Here is a 21,561-nt window from a genome sequence, read left to right as displayed (position 1 = left end):
CTAAATTGCTGTGTCAATTTAGAAGTCACTTAACAATGGTGGTTTGTGCAGAAGCAATGAGGAAACAGATGTCAAAAGTATTGTGAAAAATATTATACAAAGGTGAACACAAAAACACATACAGACACACATATGTCAGAAGAACAGGTAGGCTTGTCTCCTCCATTTTATTTTTTCAAACAGTCTTGTATTGGCCAATGAGCCATTGAGCCTCCACAAATTTTCCCCATCATTTCCTCAATAGACAGTCTATTAAATCAATTAAAAAATCGATATTAAATCGATCAGAAAAAAAATGGTATTTCATAAAAATGCATAAAACTGGCAATGTCACCCTTTATTCACTAACATAATTTTCAAACTGAGGTCAATCTGAGATCACACTGTAGGTACAGATGACCATGACACACGTAGTTATGCCCCATGCCTTTCTAGGTCCCTCTGCTTTTAACTCGGACAGACCTCACACAAAAACTCAAATGAGCAGTTTTGATTCTCAGTGGCAGGAAGAGTGCCCTTCCTCTCAAGACATGGATACTTAAGTCTTTAGGAGAGACTATTTGGCTACACCACAGGCATGGCATGTGGGCTCTTAGTTCCCTGACCAGGGATCAAACCTGCGTCCCCTGCCTTGGAAGCTCAGAGTCTTAACCACTGGACTGCCAGGAAAGTCCCTGTAAGAGAGACTTTAACTGGGCAACCTACCTTCCTTCCCATCTTGACTTTACATACCTATTCAGATGTACCTTGGGAAGAAATAAGTATTTGTTGAATACTTATTGCATACCAAGTATTGTACTAACTTAATCCTCAGAACAACCATACACAGCAGGTGTTGTATTATTCTCTTCTCCATTGTGCATATGAGAAAACAGAGTCTCTGAGAGCTTGAGTAATTTGTACCATGTCCCACACCCTTAAGGCCAAGTTGTTCTGAGCTCTTTGTACTGTACCAGACTGCCTTCTCCTAGGATTAGGTTGGTCTGGCCTGTCTAGGGGGGCTTTTCAAGAGTGTTTTCTTGGCTCCTGCCACACTTTCAACCATGTAGCACCCTGTGGATGCCCAAAGGCAAAAGAAATGACAGAGGCACACAAGTCATGCCCTCTTCCCTACCTACTAGGCTCCTTCCAGGACCGTTTGACAGTCTTGGACCCTGCTGCTAATACAGTTTGATCTACTAAATGACCACATGAGAAACCAGCAGCAGAACTATTAGGACACCTGAAATACCATCTCCACACAGGGAGAAGTGTGAAGTCACAGATCCAGGGCCAAGAACCCATACATTCTCTGTGTTTTAAACTGGGAAGCCACCACCATCTCCACCAGCAAAGTAGCTTCCAAAGGACACCACAAAAGCAACTTCACAACAATTTACACTAAGCACTGATGACACCAGAAAAGCAACATTCCTTCCTCTAAGGCAAACTGACAAAAGAACAGGAAGCTCAGGGAAATGAGGAAGGAAAAAAAAAAAAAAAAGCCCCAGTTCTGAAGCCAAAGCACAAGAGAGCAACCCAGGAAGGGAGGGGGATATTGTAAGTGAAGATCAAACAAACTTGTAAAAGCTGACTGGAAGCTGCATGGAATGACTTGAAAGGGTCATGTGGAGGCCCAACAAAGATGTGGCCTGATGGATCCCCACGAAGTACTTCTCCAGCTGAGAACCACACTGGTGGAGGCCGAGGGTAGCAGCCACCAAGCCTTGGGCATCTGCAGAAGTCAGAGGAGATAATCTATTTCCTCCGGACTTGTCTCTCCCTATGGACTCAATCCACTGTGTAGTTTTTTACTGCTGCTTTTACTGCGGCAGTTGGAAAGAATGAAGCATTGTCTAGCTGGGTGGAGTCCATTAGGGACCCGATAAAGAAAAAGATTAATTCATTGTCCTGGTCCTAGGAGTATTTCCAAACAAAGGAAACACTATTAGGAGGAAGACATAGCTCTGCCCTCCCGCACAACCTCCAACTCCACACTAGAGTCACTAGTTGAGGCCTTAGCTGTGGTCTCCCTCTAGTTCCCCTTGCAATCCTCCAATATGGAATCATATGATATAAAAAGGGTGTTGACTGGAGTCCCAGGTACAGGTTAGGTATTCTAAGCACTAGTCTCAGTTCTATGTGGTAATCTCATCTCTTCCAGAACCAGCAGATGCAGCCTTCAATGATAAGTCCCTTCAATATGAAGGGACCCCAAGTTTACCGAGGTCCTTTTCAGCTAGCTATGACAAAAAGCCAGAATTCCAAGGGGCTTCTCTGTTTTAATACAGGAGTTATGTTGATGTGACTTGATGTTATAGCAAGCAGCCTTCGTGGCCAGAAGGAAAAAAACACAATCTCCCAACTTGATGCTTGAACAGGAAAAAGAATCCTTAGATGACCTTCACTCTTCCCTGGCTGTTTTAGGGGGCTATATAGAACTGCATAACCTTTTCATACACCTCACTCCCACTCGTACATGAATACCTGCTGCTGAAGCTTTCAGACTTACTTTTTGCAAAGAGCTGAGAGATGGTTTTTCTGGTATCTTCTGACCCCTCATATTCCTTCTCTGCAAGCTGCTTGTTGGCCGTCTCCAGACGCTCTGTGGAATTTGGAGACAATCAACAGGGCCCTGAGGACAAACTTCCAAGCACAAGCTATTTGCCCTCTAAATACTGATCTTGATCAAAACAAGCCTGTCTCTTCTTATTACACAAGAAGGGGTGACACAGACAAAGGTTTGCAAACGTGGATCCCAAAACAACACTAGACCATGAAGGGAAAGTAGGAGGCAAGTACTTTAACACTTTCACTCCTCACTGACAACACCTAAGTCCAAATTTCTAGATTCTATCCAAGAAATCTGTCCCTGAATATATGATATTTTTAATTCACTGGGAAAAAAGAGCACCAGAGTTATTATAAAATGTTTAAATTTAAATGTTTATAAAATCTTTAAAGCTGGAAAGGAAGACAAGTAGCATAGACTATGGGGGCAGGCCAACTGGGTCCAAGAGACCTGAGAGGAATACCATCTGATTTACACATCAGTTCATCCCCCTTTGATTAAGAAAGCTTAGGAACAGACATGACTATAGTTACAAAAACCTAGCCTGTCTATGCTCTGCAATTTGCTGACCATCCCAGTGCGCTGGACAAGACCTAGAAGCCTTACCATGTGTTCCTTAGCTTAGCCCTTCCCTTCACCACCCTTTTTTAAAAATTAAAGTATAGTTGATTTAATTGTGTTAATTTCTGCTATACAGCAAAGTGATTCTGAGATATATCTATATACACATTCTTTTTTATATTCTTTTCACTGAAGTTTATCAAAGGGATTTTTTTTTTTTTTTGACTGCTAGAGGTACTGGTAGGCTCTGACCTCCCTTTCTATCATAGGATATTGAATATAGTTCTCTGTGCTATACAGTAGGACCTTGTTGTTTACAGTAGGACCTTGTTGTTTACAGTAGGACCTTGTTCCCTTTAATGTCTTGACTGATGCCTTTCAGTGATTCTCTCACCTCTCAGATCCCTGTTGAAGTCATGCATTCTCCGAATCTCGCCCTCAAGCTTGTTTCTCATTGCTTTCTCCAGGGCCTCTCTTTTGGAGGATGACTTGACAAGGTTCTCATATGCCTCTGAGACTCGCTGGATTTCTGTCTCCACCTGAACAACAACAAAAATGAAAGACAGTGATGATGGTAGGAAGTGGATGGGGGAAGAAGATCTGAAAACATATATGCAAATCCTTAATGATAACTTCTCCCAGGGATTTATGGATAGGCAGGAGGCAATCATAACACAGTCAGATAAGAAAAGTTTCCTGGAAAAATTTCTAAGTTCAACCTCAAGCTCAGTAATTAACTCACCAGTCCCCAAGATTTCCTTAGGTTAAAAACAAATATGTTTATCTGTCTTCAGAGAAGGTTGTAGGAGAGGATAAATTTCATAAGTATAGTTACAAATGATTTTCCTTTCCTTTCTTAATTTAGAAAATAATAATGTATATAGTTACTGCAAAGCATTCAAAGGGTTTTTATATGTTTATTTTGATCTGGGCTGATATTGGCCTACACAAGAGTACCTCTCCCCCATTTTAGGAAAGAGAAGACTGAGATGGCCTTTTACTAGAAGGCAGAGGCAGAGATCAAAACTAAAAACCCTAAGACTCAGCCTCATTAGTTAGTTCAGTTCAATTTAACAAACATTTACCAGGGGCCAAATATTAGAGGAACTCTTTAAAGCACTGTGGGGTGTGTAAATATGAATAAGGACATTACAACTGCCCTCAAGAAGCTTTCAATCTAATCAAGTAAAAGAATACCGGGAAAGATATGTTATTAAGAAAAGCTGGAGTAGTGTTATAAATTGTAGGGGAGAAAGAGGTTGTTCCTGTTTGGGGGTGAAGGGAGAGGAGAATTTCAGGGAGGAGGTGGCATTTACAGTCAGATCCTGAAAGCTGGGTTAAATTTCAACGAGCAGAGGTGAGGGGAAGGGTATTCTATTCTAAGTGAGCGAATGCATTCCCAGAATGACCAGTAGTCTCATTTGGCTGGACACTGTGGGGTACACAGGGAGAAGCTGGTAAGATCTGGCTGCAAAGATAGATTGGAGTCAGATCATAAAAGGGCTTTAATGCCAGGCATTTGGACTTTATCCCATAGTCAGTGGGACACTGTAACAGATTTTTTAACAGAAATTCATGATTAGAGTTGTGTTTTATGACACTCCAGCAAATCTTCTAAAAGGTAAACACACACACACAACCTCAAAGAGAAAGGATCCCGCCCTGAATCAGCCCGAATTGGGAAGAAAATAAGAAGTCTGACTCCAGAGTCTCTCTGGAACCAGTAGAGCTTCACTGTACATATCACAACCACAGAGATATTTGCATATGATTTGTATAAGACAAGTAAACCCCATTGCCTATTAAGTAATTTTCAAGTTAAATCTGACTCCTGCAACCATTCTGCATTCCTTCTCAGCTTTTCACTATCCTCCTTAACAAAGCTCAGGCTACTTTAGGGGGAGAAATATTAGCACCACCCCCCACCCCATGGGAGACTCAGGGAAAGGTGGGGTTACCAAACAACTCTGATTGCACCTGCCCCAGCTCCAGCATGATGCCTGAGGCGGGACTGCCTGCAAACAAATGAAGCTTACACCACAGAAAAGAGCAGACTTGAGAGTGTTTTTTTCCTTGCAGATGGTACCAAGATAGCAGCACAGAAGGTGAAAACTGGTGAATGGCATTTAGAGACAAGATCTGCAAGGCCTGAGCCCAATAAAGCTTTTGCATGAAATTCAAGTGCTTGGTAGAGAAAATAAACATTTCTATTTGAAAGAGCAGGCTTGGTGCTGGTCTGTTCTGGGCTGTCTTCAGAGTACAAGGTTTTCTAGTGCCCCACAGAATGCCACACCTGGAAGGCAGTCCCCTTTGTTTATGTTTTTATGGAAGTATATTTGACGTACAATATTGTAGAAGTTATAGGTGTACAATATAGTGATTCCCTATTTTTAAAGGTTATACTCTATTTATAGTTATATAAAATATGGGCTATATTACTCATGCAGTGAAAGTTGCTCAGTCGTGTCTGATTCTTTGCGACCCCCTGGACTATACAGTCCATGGAATTCTCCAGGCCAGAATACTGGAGTGGGTAGCCATTCCCTCCTCCAGGGAATCTTCCCAACCCAGGGATCGAACCCAGATCTCCCACATTGCAGGTGGATTATTAACCATCTGAGCCATCAGGGAAGCCCAAGAATACTAGAGTGGGTAGCCTAACCCTTCTCCAGTGGATCTTCCCAACCCAGGAATTGAACCCAAGGGTCTCCTGCATTGCAGGTGGATTATTTACCAGGTGAGCTACCAGGGAAGCTGGCATTGTGTAATATATTCTTGTAGCTTATTTTATACCTAATAGTTTGTGCCTCTTACTCCCCTCCCCCTATGTTGCTCCTCCCTCTTTCCCTCTCCCCACTGGGTATCACTAGTTAGTTCTCTGTATCTCTGAGTCTGCTTCTTTTTGTTATATTCACTAGTTTGATGTATTTTTTAGATTCTTCATACAAATGATATCATACAGTATTTTTTTTTCTGACTTATTTCACTTATCATAATACCCTCCAGGTCCATCCATGTTGTTGCAAATGGCAGAATTTCATTCTCTTTATGCCTGAGCAGTATTCCATTGTGTGTGTGTGTGTGTGTGTGTGTACACACACACACCACATCTTCTTTATTCATTCATCTGTTGATGGACACTTAGGTTGCTTCCATATCTTGGCTATCGTACACAATGCTGCTATGAACACTGGGGTGCATGCATCTTCTTGAATTAGTGTTTTTTTTTTTTTTTTTCAGATGTACATCCAGCAGTGGAACTGCTGAGTCATATGATAGTTCTATTTTTAGTTTTTTGGGAAACCTCCATACTCTTTTCCATAGTGGCTACATCAATTTACCTTCCTACTGGCAGTGTATAAGGGTTCCTTTTATTCTGCATCCTCATGGAAGGCAGTCCCTTTACTCAAGTTGTTCAGAGTACTATTTCAAGTCATTGTACCAATCCTTTCCCTATACCGTTTGTAGATACTGCCCCCACTAAAGGGGCAAGTTGTACATCTGTCAAAAGGAAAAGGAGTCAGAAGGGCATATCCATCCGTTTGGTCTGTGGTGGGAGGTGAGGGGAGAGAGAGGATGGTGGTGGGTTTCCAGGTTGATTCTATCTACTTATTCCCCTCATGAGCCTCAGGCCTTCTTATTTTTTCCAGCACCAGCTGACATCTACCTTATTCCCCTCATTTGTCCTCTTCTAACCCACCTGTGCCTCTAACCCACTGCAGCATTGGGTCAGCTTTCACTTCTCCCAGCACTCAAGCTGTCCCAATTACACTTGGTTGAGGCATCTTTCCCCATAATGGAGAACAAAACAACAACCCAGACTCTGTTCTGCTCCACTTCCCTGCCACCCATCTTCCCCCTCAAAAAAAAAAAAAAATTTCACTATCCTCTAGAAAAGAGAGTCTGTAGAAGATCTGGGTTCACCCTTCATTTACTACATCAAAGATGGGGCCAGGGCCACCACAAATAAGAGTTTAGGGAGCAGTGTCAACTGTTAAACCTAATCAGCCAAACTGGACCTGTCTGCTTATAGTGTGTGAGTATCAATGTGATGGAACAGGGGCAGGTATGAGAGAAGAGGGAAAATTTTAAAGTGGGGGCAAAGCCAGGAAGAAACATTTCTCACTCAACAACCCCCATCCATCCAGACTTGGGAACATTAGGTGCAGTGAAGGCATTTTTTTGTTCCGTAAAAATACTTAGCTGATAATAAGCCCTCCTCTCCTTTAGGACTCAGATCTGGTGTTTACATACATAGGCAATGGCACCCCTCCAGTACTCCTGCCTGGAAAATCCCATGGACGGAGGAGCCTGGTAGGCTGCAGTCCATGGGGTCGCTACGAGTCGGACACGACTGAGCGACTTCACTTTCACTTTTCACTTTCATGCATTGGAGAAGGAAATGGCAACCCACTCCAGTGTTCTTGCCTGGAGAATCCCAGATGGGAGAGCCTGGTGGGCTGCCGTCTATGGGGTCGCACAGAGTCGGACACGACTGAAGCAACTTAGCAGCAGCAGCAGCTTAATTCAGGCCCCTGAAATTTCCACTCTTGGGTGTCTCCTGAGGATCGAGTTACTGAACAATACCAGGCAACCTCCCTTCCCTCCTCCACCTTCATCCTCACATCCCTGAGCAGTCTGCATTGTCTGGGAGATCAAACCAAAGGAGCTCCACAATGACAGAAGTTGCAAAGAGGCTGCCAAAGGCAGAACCCTATTCACCACCAGCCACAGGAAGCCAAGAGCTAAGGTTCCTAGCTTAGGGCACTCAAGACCTAAAGTCCCAGCTGCAAAAGACTCAGGAGGGGCCCAGGGAAGAATGTGAACTTGGGACATACACTCCTTTTGCTACTTCCTTAGCTTCAGGCTGTCACCTGTTACCCATCTGTGGTGTGCTAAACCCCTCCTGCCCCCCACACACACCAGAGGAGAGGAGATGTTTCATTTGAGCTGCAAGGAAGGACCAACGCAAGAAGGGGGGAAAGGAAAGGGGATTGAAAAAGAGTTACAATGAAAACTACCACTTGGAAAACTCTAGGCCCTTTCCAGAACAAGGCAGGTCAGGATCTAACTTCAATGATGAGATTTTTCTGGGAACTATGGATTTATAGTTAAGATTCAAATTCAGTATTTTGTATTTGGGAAAATATAATCAAAAGGAAAAGTCTTTATGCTGGCAGGTACTTCTCCTACACAGCCCTCTCCAGTGTTCTTGACCTTCTGAAGCAGTTTCCCTGCCTTTCGTAATTCTCAAACACTCAGTTGAGCTTTCTTGGTGGCTATGGTTTCTGTGAAATGTTACTTCTAGATAGAGAGGCAGAAGGTTTTTCTAAAGTTTGCTCCATCTAACCTTCAGATATAAGAATCCTGAAGACTCGCCCATAAGTCATACAGGGACCCACAAGTGGACACTTCTATATCAATATTAAACAAATAAGATTTCAAAAAGACTCAAATAGCCCCATATGGAGATCTCACCTTCTGCAGTCTCGCCACCTTCTCATAGCATCCTTCCAACTCCTGCCGCAAGTTCCGATTCTCATCTGAGAGAATCTCAACCATCTGCTGGGCTCTGGAAACAATGGCAAAAGGGTCGGCTGGCATTGGCTGATATGAAGCAGACGACTGCTGAGCTCGTGGCATAGCGGAATAGCCTTCTCCTGGCTGCTGCTGCTGCTGGTGATGGTGGTGATGGTGTGGCTGTGGCTGCTGTGGCTGCTGTTGACTCAGGCCAGGCTGGGGGAGACGGTAATGATCCCCCTGGTGAGCCTGGTTAGGGAGGAAATGCTGCTGTGGCCTAGGCAGGTGAGCCGAGTGGTCTCCTTGGTTGGGGACCAAGGGGTGTTGGGCAGGAGACAATCTAGTAGATGGTGGAGACTGCAGCAAGGGCAAGGAACCCCCAGATGTGAGGGAAGAAGTAGGGCTGTGAGGCTGAGAGTTCCGGGCTGACAAAGGCAATGAGATGTCCTGTGTTGGCCTGGAAAACATGGAGGGTGTACTCAGGTTAAGCTCCCACTTGAAGGCACAAGAAAGGGAGATGTGGAGGCTCCCGGGCTCCCCCAGAACAGGTGCAAAATGAGGAGCAGGCAGGGTTGGACTACAAGGTCTCTGCCGAGACCTCTCCAGTCCCTTCCACGCCTGGCCTCCTCTCAATACCTGACCCACAGAGGTGTGATCCTATGGAGGACAGATCAGATGATCTCAGCTTTGTGAAAATCAAAGTAATGCATCCTTATACACTTGTTTCTCAATTCTAAGCATTTCAAATGCGTCTTTGACAACGTAATTGTCACCTCATGATTTTAAACTAAGCTTTTTCTGGCATACTGTATGTGGCCCTGCACACAGAAAGGGTCACAGAAAGTTCGTTCCACTTGCCCAGAAGGAAAGAGCAAACCGTCATCAAATCTGCCCCTCATCTTGTTATCTGCAACTCTCTTGGATAATTCATATAGTCAGAAATAACTACCTGAGGATATACAGGTACTTACTACATTAGAGACACCAAATAATTATTGTCGATGACAGTTGTTAATAACTGAATGATGCTTTTTAGCAGCAATAATTCCAAGAGTTGGAAGGGATTACAAGTAACACTATCATACAATTTGTGATGTACTGAATCACAAAATGTAAGGACTGGAAAGGCCTTAAATAAATCATTTAGTCCAACTCTGTCAGTGGACAGAGGGGGGAACCAAGGTCCAGAGAGGAGAAGTATCCTGCTAAATATTACAGAGTGAGTTAGAAGCAGTGCCAGGGTAGAACCTAAGTGCCATTTTCAGGTTCTTTCTACTACTATTAAATAAAATGCACTGATTTGTAGTGATGTTCAGATTCCCAACCTATTACTTATAGAAAGTTCCAGATAGAGAACTTTGGCACATGGTTTAATGTGACTTTTCCATTTTGGTACCTAATACTGGACTATGAGCCATTAATGGAAACAGTGTATGCAAATGGATCATTTCCACCATTGCCACAACCAGGAAGAATATCTGTCAGTATACACCAAACACACACAAATAATGTTCACCTCCCTGCCCCTGCCCAGTTAACCTAATATACTCCCACATCCAGTGGATGCCTGTCCTACAGTTGGTATTTCTCAATCCAGGGAAGACAGATGGCTAAGAGCACAGGATTTGGATCCCAACAGAGTTTGGAGACCTTTCCTACTGCTTACTAGCTGTGTAACCTTGCTCAAGTTACTTCATCTGCATGAGCCTATTTTGTTCCCGAGGTCACAAATGAATTACTAAAATACTGGGCTCTTCTCAGTGTTGAATTACCAACAGTCTCATATCTACCTCCCAATGAGAATGGTTGACCCTGTTAGTGATTTTACTTATGGGATATCCACTTAATCTTTGCACTAAATTGCATAAAATTTGTGGTGAAACTGGGACAAATCACCAGGAGCAATTAACTTTTAACTGGCATTCCTGATGCTAAAGCACATTCCCTCCCACACATACTCCAGTTATCATTACTGTTCATTTATCTGTCGCTACAAGAGATCCTTACTATGACGGATTTTTACCGCTACAAAACCATTCCAAACACTTGCTCACACATACCCAATAACCCAGATGTTCACCAGAGCCCTCAAACGTATTCAAGTTGAAGGTTGTTGCTCAGCCCCATCAGTGCCTCTGGTATACCCACATTCTTCCAATTTCACATATCTGTCAGTATAAATAATTGCTGAATACTAAAGTGGGCAAACTACTACTTGTGGACAGAAAAATTTACATGGTTTTCATGATGACAACTGGAAAGTTGCTACCCTACATAACCCTTATGTCTGAGAGTTTAAAGCACTCATGCAATCAGAAGCATGGGAGCTGTTTATAAACTTATGTGGGGGGAGTCTGTCTCCATTTTTCATACTGTGGATCTTTAGTTTCCTCAAAGGTTAAATGATCTATGTACTCTCCTTCCACTTTAAGTAAGAGCTATTATAAATTGGGTTGGCCAAAAAGTTCATTTGAGTTTTTCAAAACATCTTACAGAAAAGCCTGAATGAACTTTTTGGCCATCCTGAGTTAAAATATGGCAGCCTGGGATCTGTTAGGGCTTATGCCTCAGGCAGAAAAGAGGGGCTGAAATTTCATGTTCTCTAATCCAGCCCTCAAATTTTAAGGAGAAAATGACCATATTAACGTTCATCCTCATTGCCAGGATGTGTAAACCCAAGGCCTGGTAGGTGTTCTCTTTTAAAGACTGAACGCCCAGCTGTGAAGTGGGCTTCCTCCCCTCAGCTCCCCTGGGTCCTACCAGCAACCTAGACCTCTCTCTCAAACAGAATAGCCACTGACCTCTCTCCCACCTGTAGACCGAAAGGCCTCCCCATGCCCTGGACAGAACATGGCCTCCCAGGGGCCTCATGGAAGGAGTGACCACAAGGTGCCTGGAAGGAGGCTCCAGAGTTGGATAAGCCCAGGATGGCAGTGACCATGGCCACGACTGTGGGCTCTGCCTAGAGATAAATGGAGAAGAGGCAGCTGCCCTTCACATTTCCCAGACTGGAAAAGGAAGCAGATTTCCATGCACCGTGCTGTTGGTAAAACTGAGGCAGTCCGACCCTGGCAGGTTTGCAAACACGAAGCAAGGCTTGGGCAGTTGTAAAAGAAGAGAAAGCCCTCCAGCCAACGAACTCCATCTGGATCTCAGCATCCGCCCACCATGAAAAAGCAGGACAGTACTAATGCTTGTGTGAATTTCCCCCTGAGAGAAGGGGACTGAGGAACGACGGGTGTGGGAGAGAGCTGGGGGAATGTCAGAGGAAGCAAACCTACACTCAAGATAGAGTAATTGTAATAATGGTAATAAGGTGTCAGCTGGATGAGCGACACTCTCCCCAGCTCCTTCCACTGACATATTAACCAGAACAACAAGGCGCATGCAGACAACAGAATCACATGATCCCATGGAAGCCCTGACCTGCATCCCTGCCCCTTCCCTCCCTTTGTCCTTCTCCTTCCTAAGACAACCTGGGCCTCCGGTTCTCTTGGAAAAGGAGACCTGACAGACATATGGGACAGAGGCCAGGGACCAAAATCAGCATCTCCTCGAAGCCGGGGAAGATCCCCACCCAGAGACAGCTTGTGAGGACACAAATGGAAAGCAATCAAGCTGACACTGCAACTTATACCCTGCCCCCTCGCTGACCAGAGCCCCCACTCTTCCCAGACTTATGTCACCCCAACCCCCCATCCCAGCCCCCAATGCACGCAAGACAGTCCTAGCCTACACGTATGCAAGCTCCCCCATACACCCTCTCACCAGATCAGGTGCCAACAGCCTGGAACCCAATTTATTCTCCCCACAGAAACTGCCTTTCCCAGGCTCTGTGATGGTCACTCTCTGAAGTCTGGAGAGGGCTGCAAATTCCTGATTGTTTCTCTTGCACAACCAACTCTGCTCTGAGCTACAGAGTTAGGTCACCCTTAGATTCCACTAAACAAGGATTTCAAGAAACCTCAGATCTGGGCACGATATCAACAACTGAAAGGAGGTGGCTGCTTTACAAACAGAAAGGATTTGATTTTTAAAAGCAGTTGATAAATGCATAAACCCCGGCTGCAGAAAAGGCTCAGCACTTAGACAAAGATTCAACAAACTTTTAATTCTTCAGATGGTTTGGCCTTGTTTCCCATCTGGAGTTCAGGGCATTCAAGATATTTATTTTTTAAGTGGGGAGGAGGGGATAGGGAAAATAAAGTAATAAAAAAGACTGTTTATAACATTGTGTTCATCTTAACAGCAAATCTCTAGCATTTCACAGCACCTCTAAAGAAGAAAATGGCAACCCACTCCAGTACTCTTGCCTGGAAAAATCCCATGGATGGAGGAGCCTGGTGGGCTACAGTCCATGGGGTCACAAAGAGTCGGACACAACTGAGCATCTTCACTTCACTTCTGAAGGTCAACAAAGGTTTTTTTGGACAACAATTTGCTCAAAGAGCTTGCTCTGAATCTTGATCTGTAATTTGTGGATTAAGAACTAAGTATTTTGTCTTCTAATTGTTTGGTACTAGCAGCAGTTACTTGGAAAGGTACTCACAAACTGTCTAGCTAGTTGGTTTAAAAGAAATAAAGGAGGAAAAACGTGCCTCCACCTAAAATGGTACACTTACGGAAAGCCATTCAAGGTCCTCCCCTTGGCAGGCATTCGTCAACATGTGCCACACCCTCACCCCAGGCTCTGCAAAAATTTTATTGCCAGTTTTTCTGCTGCAGACCCAAAACTCACAAAGAGCATCTTCTGATTAGGATTGTTTTAGGCTTGACTTTTCATTGAGCATGGGCTTTCCAGGTAGCTCAGTGGTAAGGAATCTGCCTGCAATGCAGGAGGTGCGGGTTCAATCCCTGGGTAAGGGAGATCCTCTGGAGAAGGAAATGACAACCCCCCAGTATTCTTGGCTGGAGAATTCCATGGACAGAGGAGCCTGGCGGGCTACAGTCCATGGGACTGCAAAGAGCTGGACACAACTGAGCATGCAGGCACATTCATTGAGCATATCAAGCACCCTATTTCTCTCCCATAGAGGGGGAAAAAAAAAAACACCATTTCTCTCCCATAGAGAAAAAAAACAAAACTATTTCCGCAAACCCGTGTGTTAAAATACTGCTCAAGAGACGATAATCAGCGTGGGCTCTACTGCTTTGGGAAGCAGAGCAAGAGATCCATAGATAACATAGGAGGGAGGAGAAAATACAAATCTCTTCCGGTTAAATATATGCAACTAAGTTTCTCTGGTGGTTTAATCAGTATGGAAAGAAAAAAAAAAACCCTCTTTGGGCTCCTTAGTATTTATTTAGGCAGATCAAAGGGCTTTTCCATCTAGCTTCAAACGCTGTGGGAGTCATTTCAGATCGCAAACAATACTCCTGAATGAGTTCTGAAAATAGCTTTCCTGGGAAGGCGGGCCATGTGCTAAGCGGGGCTTGGATTCTGCTCCACACCCCAACCAACACATTCCCCTCCCACAAGGCAATACACACACATCCCATCCACATACAGGAGGGAGTCCCCCCAGACTCTTCCATGCTGATGAGAAGAGAAAAACAAAACCCCCCAGCTTCACTGACATGTTGCTGGCTTGCATGGGTCTGCACTAAGCTAAGCAGTCCAATGGACCAACCCCTCCCCGGGTCTTTTACTGGGCAGATGGGAATCGGATTCTTGCTCATTTAAACCGGAAGGGCCCTGTCCCTTACCCCATTTCCTGTTCCAAGCCACTTATCAGAAGTTAGGCTCCTGCCCTTTGAAAGCTGCACAGCAGAGGTTGAAAAGGGTTAGGAAATCAACCTGAGTTAAGGAAAGAAAAAAATCCTAAACTAGCAAAGTTAGGAGTGGAGCCCAAAGTGAATTGCCTCTAGCTAAAAAACAGGACCTGAAGGTGAAAAAAGTAAAATACCAGGAAATGCCAGGTGCATTCTCTTACCTTCACCCTACTCCACCCCTTGACTGCCTTCTTTCTCTCCTGAGTCACCCACTATACTTCAAGCCAAGAGACTCTTTCCCAAATGAGTAAGAGGGGACAGGAGACAAAAAGTTAGACATCAAAGAGATCATAGGCCTGGTCTGGGGGCTGCCTATAGAAAAAAAGCCTCCCATAATTACCCATGGTAATCAGGCAGGAATACCACATATAACTGTCATCATTTTTGTCCAACCCTGAAACCTTCCCTCTGTCCCATACGCTGAAATACTCCTGACTGGAGACATGGCCCCAATAGGAACAATGAACAGAATCAAGGAATCGTAAGGTCTAGTTGATACAGCAATAAGTCAACAGGCCCTTGAATAATTCAGAACTATATTTAGGGATTAATGAATATTCAAAACAGTCCTCCTAAACAAATGGCAAGTTGTACAGAAGCCATGGGAATATTTTTTCTTCTGCATTTTAGCATTTGACCAAAACTTCTATACAATATGAGGTGAATTTAACTTAGATGTTTAAAAACGTCACCGGCAACTACTAAACTCACTACATAAGAAAGATTAAGCAGCCCAGACTTCGTGAACTGCGAGCAAGTACAAGGCTAGTCACGTGCTGAACCTGCACATATAGAGTTCTCCCAACAATAATATCCAGATGTTTGTTTAGTGTCTGAGCGAATCATGGTAATTCTGCAGAAAGATTTGTTTGCAGAAATTAGTGAAAAGAATTTTTTGGAAGAGAATAAATGAAAGTGATAGGATATTCCAGACTCAAGTGCAAGATAATTTACTTGCCCTCAAAGGAAGGCTTAATAATGCACAAGAGGAACACTGACTCTTCCTTCAATCTCCCAGGAGACTGGACAGTGAAACACTACTGAAATCAAGACTTGTGCTCCCGTTCAGCCACTAGGCAGTTGAGGCCATGCTCAACCTATAAAGTCAAGGATATGTTAATTACAGGACTAATGATGTCTGAAGAAGGGTACACGTTCAGGTTGGCAGGACATTTACTAAGCTGAGGGCCAGCCATGCATTGCAGAGTTTGTTACACCAAATGCCTGCCCATTACTTCCCTTAAGGTTCCCGACACAGCAGAAGCTGGTTGGGGATGAGGTCAGGGAATGACAGAAAGGGAACTGTCTTACCTGGCTGCTCCATACTCAGGGGGATGCTGATACCTCATCAGTTGCCCCTCTGTTCTCCCTGGCTGGTTCAGACGATGCTCACTATAGTAGTGCCCTGGCTCTTGGGGCTTGCACACTACAGATTGGGGTGGCATGCCCTTGAAGGGATACTCTGGTGGGGGGCCTCGATGTTCCATGCCCTTCAGGCTATGCTGGCTGGGAGGTGGCCCTTGGGCCTTGTAGAAATCACTGGAACTTGTGGGATTCTTGTACAGGTCATTGGGTTGTGGTGGGGAGAGAGGAGCGCTGGTAACAGGTGGATGGGCCTTAACTCCGCTGGTAGCCAGTGACATCTGCATGAGTCGTTCACTCAGGGAGCGAACATGTCCTTGCTTAAGATCTCTGAGTCCTTCATCCTGGTGCATCTTTCCAGGATTGAGCCGCTGAACTGATGGGCGTCCCTCAGTCCTCATCTTCTGGTTGGTCACGCCAGTGACATAGAAGGCAGCTCCGACACTGGCATGCTGTTGGCCCCGAAAATACTGGGACTGGACCTTGGCTTCCTCATAGGTCGGGAGTTCTTCATTATTCTGCATCCGAGGAGACAGCTGTTTCTCCATGATGATGTTTTCTGACTGGATTTCCTGCCCCTGAGGTTCCTGTCGGGCAGCATGAGCCACAAGCTGTTGGTGGTGGTCTTGAGGACTCAACACATCATTCTGAGGGCCTGGGTTCCCACTGCCACTGGGGAAAGGAGGGCCGTTCCCTGTGGCTTGTTGGTGTATGGCAAGCAGGTTGCGATTCTCATTGGGATTACCATAGCGAAGCTGCTCTTGTAGCAGACGCTGCAACACCGTGGTTCCTCCACTTGGCTGTTCATCAGAATTTCTCATCTCTATTGCTGGTGGTGCCTTGTGAAGAGAGAGAGAAATTGGGCACCTGGGCTGCCCTTGACCTGGGAAGGGGAAACAGGAAGCTTAACACCCAGTTGATGGATAAATCAGTCCTCTAAAGGGGGAGAAAATGAGTATTTGGGGGGGGTGAGGATTTCTCTGCAGAGATCAAGTAGAGAACTGAATCTAGACTTAATCAGTTAATTGTTGACCACTTCTGGCTCTAGCATTGACATGAGGAGGAACTTGGAGGCATACGAGCCCTCTGTTTCCTCTTTTACTTTTAGCCTGGGTTAAGTATTCATTCTTAACTCCTAAAAGGACTGGGGAAACCTGAAGCAGTCAAGTGAGGTTGTCAGAGAGTGCAATTTTCCTAGGCGCTTATCAAGTTCATCTCTCTGTATTCTATCGAAATGAAAAATTCAACTCTTAAGGTTGTGGCAGTGGGGGCAGGAAATTACCCCATAGGCAGGATCTGTAAAACAGTTCAGCATGTGGAGGGAGCTACAAAATGTCAAATGATAACTAAGATAAATAAAAAGTGATGAGAGAGCTTGGTAGTACCAGATAGAAATGATCTCTGCTTGATGCAAATCTTTTTCTCTGATCTCATAGAACTCTGAAACATATCTTTTTTTTTTTATTAATCCTTTTTGTATTGTCCATTTTGGATGCTCCTTGGCTTAATAAGAGAAGAGCTTGGGATAACTGTTATTGACAAAGTTTCTCTTTCAGCCATCCAGGAATAGTCATTGAGCATTTGTTGTTGTTGTTGGGTACGAGGAGTTTAAAGGGGAAGCCCTCTTTCATTTGAAGTGTGCCTCTGATAGTAGTATAGTATCCACAAATTCATTAGAAGCTCATTAAATCTTTGGACAGAATCTGTCTGTCATGTTAAGTCCTGCAATTTGATACTAAGCTTCAGTAGTGAAAATTTTCACCTCAAGGATCTTAAGTAGTGTTGGAGAATGGACATGATGTCACACCAAGTCACAGTTAGGTCAACCTAATCAGCCTCAGGTTCCTAGAGGAGAACTTTGGACTCCTGGCTTCCAGGTCCTGATTTCTATGATATGAAATAGTTTCCAGTGTCTCTGGAAACATGATCCCCCTTTGCCTTCAGTCTTACAGGGACTGACCCAGAAGGTGTGTGGTAGCTGGAAAAAGGTCATCCCCCTTCCTTTTCTACTTTTCTGATTACTGCTACCTGGTTTCTAATTGTTCTATTGAGCAGTTTGACTCCACAGTTAACCTTCCAGAGGCCCCCTTTAAATCCCATTCATCAGATTCTTGGGGAAGTATATACCAAGGGGCTGAGCAACCTGCCCTTAAGTCCCCTTTCCCTCCCTGCCAATGACCCTCAGGGATTCCTGTATTTCAACTGTCAGACTGAGATTTTCTATTAGGCTGACAAGTATAACATAAATCTCTCTTGGTGCCTCAAACTGGAAAGATGATTACCAAATTACTTCTCCTCTGTCAAAAGAAAAATAGAAATGGGAGTGTGTATGGTTAAAACAACACCACTCAGAAACCCCTTCTGCAAGGCAGGGAGATCCAGACAGTGAGCTGCCCCAGACTCTAAAGAGCACACCACCCCCTCCCACCCCACAGCCACCCCACCCCGGACACACACAGGTTCACACACACACACCGGCACCCATGCATACTGATGGTCCATACCTATTTCTGCTTTCTTTTAGGCTTAAAGCCTTGCTCAGGATAGGGAATTCTTGCTTATGAGCAGCTCCAGAAACCGCAACAGTAGATTCCCTCTGCCCTAACACTCAGGTTCAGGGTAAGCGTCGCCAAGAGTCCAACCACTGGTCACTCTGAAATGGTCAGGAGGGGGAGGGGGAGAAACAAAAATGTCGTTTCTATTTTGCCACCAATGGCCAACAGTTAACCAAACCAGTTCTTCCAAGGGGATGACTTCTCCTCCCGTTTTGGGTTTTGTTTTTTTGTTTTTTGTTTTTTTTTTTTGCCTTTTATGTGAATGGCAGAGTCCATTTCCACAAGGACAAAAGGCAATCTCACTCTGGTGGCTGTATTCAGGAGGCCAGCCAGTCTCCTGGAGATAGAAATGTGCAAGATGGCTCTGTCATAGCCTCACAGCCCTCAGGAGCTGTTGCTCCCATTCTGAGTTGGAATGGTAGTTTAATCACTAAGTCATGTCTGACTCTTGCGACACCATGGACTGTAGCCCATCAGGCTTCTCTATCCATAAGATTTTTCAGGCAAGAATACTGGAGTGGGTTGCCATTTCCTTCTCCAGGGGATCTTCCCAACCCAGGTCTCCCGTATTGCAGGCAGATTCTTTACCAGCTGAGCTACCACGGCGTTGGAATGGTAGGTGATGACAAAAGCTGTAACTACCATCACCTTGAGAGTGCGACCTTTAAACTGCTATCAATAGCAGGGGAGGTGAGTGGGGCTCACTGGCCCACATCCCAGAAGGGAAAGCAGTCATCAGAAGGTAGATTTTAGTCAAAAAAAGAACACTTGGTGAAGCTCCTGATTAACGGCTACAGCCTCAGAGGGCCAGAAGAAAATCCCAACTTCTTGTCAACCAAGCCATTAAGTATTTGTTGCATCCTGGCTATGCCAGATATTTGCCAGCCTCGCGCTAGACACAATGAGGGATAGAAATGACACACAATATATAGTTCCTGCCCTCACAGAGCTTACAATCTGATCAACAGTCCATCCATTCTTACTAGAGTAGCAAAAGTGATGGCCCTTCTCCACACACAGCAGCAACTCTTCTCTGAGAAGATGGCTCCACTTGCCTTCTCAGTGCTTCCACTGCCCCAGTATCTCCACGCAAGGAAACTACTAGACTCACATTATAGAGACTAGATGCAAATGCCCACCAGATATGGATTTGAGATAGTCCTCACTTCGAATGACTCCTTTGACCCTCAGCAAAAAGCCCTGCAGGTCCAACCAAAATGGTTATGAAACTGAGGGGTTGAGGTGAGAGGCACATGATCTACATTCCTATTTTCTGCCCTGGACTAGCCATGACTCACTCATATCACTTAAAGGAAAGCCTTTAATCTGCACCAGGGACGCCATTTGAGAAGCAAAGCAATGCAAAGGAAGCACACCCGCGTCCCCGTGCTTTGGGAGCATGTCCAAAACATCCAAGTTGGAAAAAAAAATCTACAAAACCGCACGGTGATTAATTTAACATTATTTCCTTGCAATGTTGCCAAAAATAAAGTGAACAGTTATAGAGTGAACAAACACGGATATTTGTCTTTCCATCTTGTCTTGGTCCAATATATAATGACAATCAAAAAGCAAAATCATCTCCAGTATGCAAGATAATTGTTTTAGGGTGTCTCCCCTAATTTCAAAAGCAGAGGAACAACTTCTAATTGGAATCAAAGCTGGGCTGCTAACAGAGCTATGGTAAATAACTGCTGTGTTTCTATTGCCCAATTTTGAACAAAACAGTTGTCTTTTTTTTTTTTTTTTTTAATGAAACACACAGAAAACAGGGTTTTAAACTTGAGCCCCTGGTGAGAAACCACCACGACTCTTTTCCAGGACTATTTAGATTCTTCATGCTGATTTTGACTGGCTTGCTCCTAACACCCAGTTCCTCACCAAGAAAACTTATCCAACATCTTGCTCTCTTCCTTCAATTTTGTCCCCTCTCCTCCATATCCTTTTCAAAACCCAAATCACTTTGTGTCAACCAGACAGACTGTCCCTTCCCAGGACACCGCCCCCTGGCCTTTTTGTTTCTGTTTAAAAGAGGAAAAGAAATCAGTCTAAGAAAAAAGCTTTACTGATTCCTTTCCAGTTTACCGATTTTTTTCCCCTACAATACTTATGTTCATCTACATGTTCAGAGTCACGTAAGAAGGAAAACACTACTCCATTTATTAGAGAAAAATAAAATGCAAGTCTTGTCTCATGCGCAAGAACTAAAATAGTGTGAACTCTGCAAACTTTTATCTGCCCACAGCTTTAATCATGCCACTTCCAGGGGTCTGACATCATCTTCAATCAATAAAATAACCTTGTTTCTCCTGTACAAACAGACTGTCCCTGAGGATATTTGATAGGGGAGGAAAGGATTTCCGTGGTTCTCTCTTTAAAAATGCAATTTGAATCTATATATTCAACTCTTTTGTAACAACAACAGGGCAGCAAGGCCAAGCTAAGTTCTCACTGCATTTGCAGTCATCGGCCACTCCCAGTGTACCTGAGAGGGTGAGCCAAAATGAAACAACCAAGGTGTTTCCCAAGCTAAGTCCCAGAAAATCAACGTGGCCAGGACACACCAAATTCCAACCCTTCACATAAATTTTGAAATCTGCCTATAAGATCTTCTTTCTATCCCTTCTACCTCCTCCTCCAATTCTGCCCTCACCCCTCACTCTACCAACCAGGATGAAGAATCTGAGTCTAGGGAACCTGTTTCTCTGCTAAATCTTGGTCAACTTGTTTCATACCATTTTACTTCCAGCTAAATGGAAGGAAGCCAGTTCAAAGTTTTCCCTATATCTGTGTGCATGTATTTGTGCATAACATACACACAGACATACAACCTCCCACATAAAGATGCCAAACAGGCCATTGAATTCTCTCATGTCCTCTCACATTGGTCCATATTGTAGCCTGAAGTGTTCTAGAGAACGCCTTTCCCAAGAGTCTTGAAATGCAAGCTACTAATTTGCTTCCTTTGGGAGGTAAGGAACAATGGTCCCTTTGCAGGTTATCCCTAAAACTTTCAGTGGGTAATGGGCAGGCAGTATAAATATCATGATTAAGAGCCTGGGTCCAGAATCACACTGCCCAAATCCAAATCCTGGATCTATGGTTTACTAACTGACCTCACCCATGTCTCTCAGTCTCCCCAAGTCTCAATTTCATCATCTGCAAAATAGGGCTAGCGGTGTTCATACCTCATATGGTTGTTATAAAGATTAAGGGAAGTAGTCTATGTAAAGTGCTAAG

The 21,561-nt window shown here is 44.3% G+C and overlaps 1 protein-coding gene across 8 annotated transcripts in view; it reads right to left on the bottom strand.

The window, feature by feature from the left end:
* Positions 1–21,561, bottom strand: part of AMOT (angiomotin) — a 66,261-nt gene that overhangs the window by 32,182 nt on the left and 12,518 nt on the right. For 5 of the 8 annotated variants that reach the window (XM_006048215.3, XM_006048214.3, XM_025277215.2 and 2 more), the window contains 5 exons: positions 18,271–18,419; positions 15,716–16,649; positions 8,591–9,089; positions 3,507–3,651; positions 2,492–2,584 (listed from right to left, as the gene is read on the bottom strand). In XM_006048215.3, the coding sequence (XP_006048277.1) occupies positions 2,492–2,584; positions 3,507–3,651; positions 8,591–9,089; positions 15,716–16,587 (1,609 nt within the window). In that variant the 5' untranslated portion in view covers positions 16,588–16,649; positions 18,271–18,419. Of the gene's footprint in view, positions 1–2,491; positions 2,585–3,506; positions 3,652–8,590; positions 9,090–15,715; positions 16,650–18,270; positions 18,420–21,561 lie in introns of those variants that run through there. The other 3 variants (XM_006048217.3, XM_006048216.3, XM_025277216.2) reach the window with 2 other exon arrangements.

This window comes from Bubalus bubalis, chromosome X, assembly GCF_019923935.1.
Source record: "Bubalus bubalis isolate 160015118507 breed Murrah chromosome X, NDDB_SH_1, whole genome shotgun sequence".
Lineage (NCBI taxonomy): Eukaryota > Metazoa > Chordata > Mammalia > Artiodactyla > Bovidae > Bubalus > Bubalus bubalis.
This window is presented reverse-complemented; position numbering and strand designations above follow the sequence as displayed.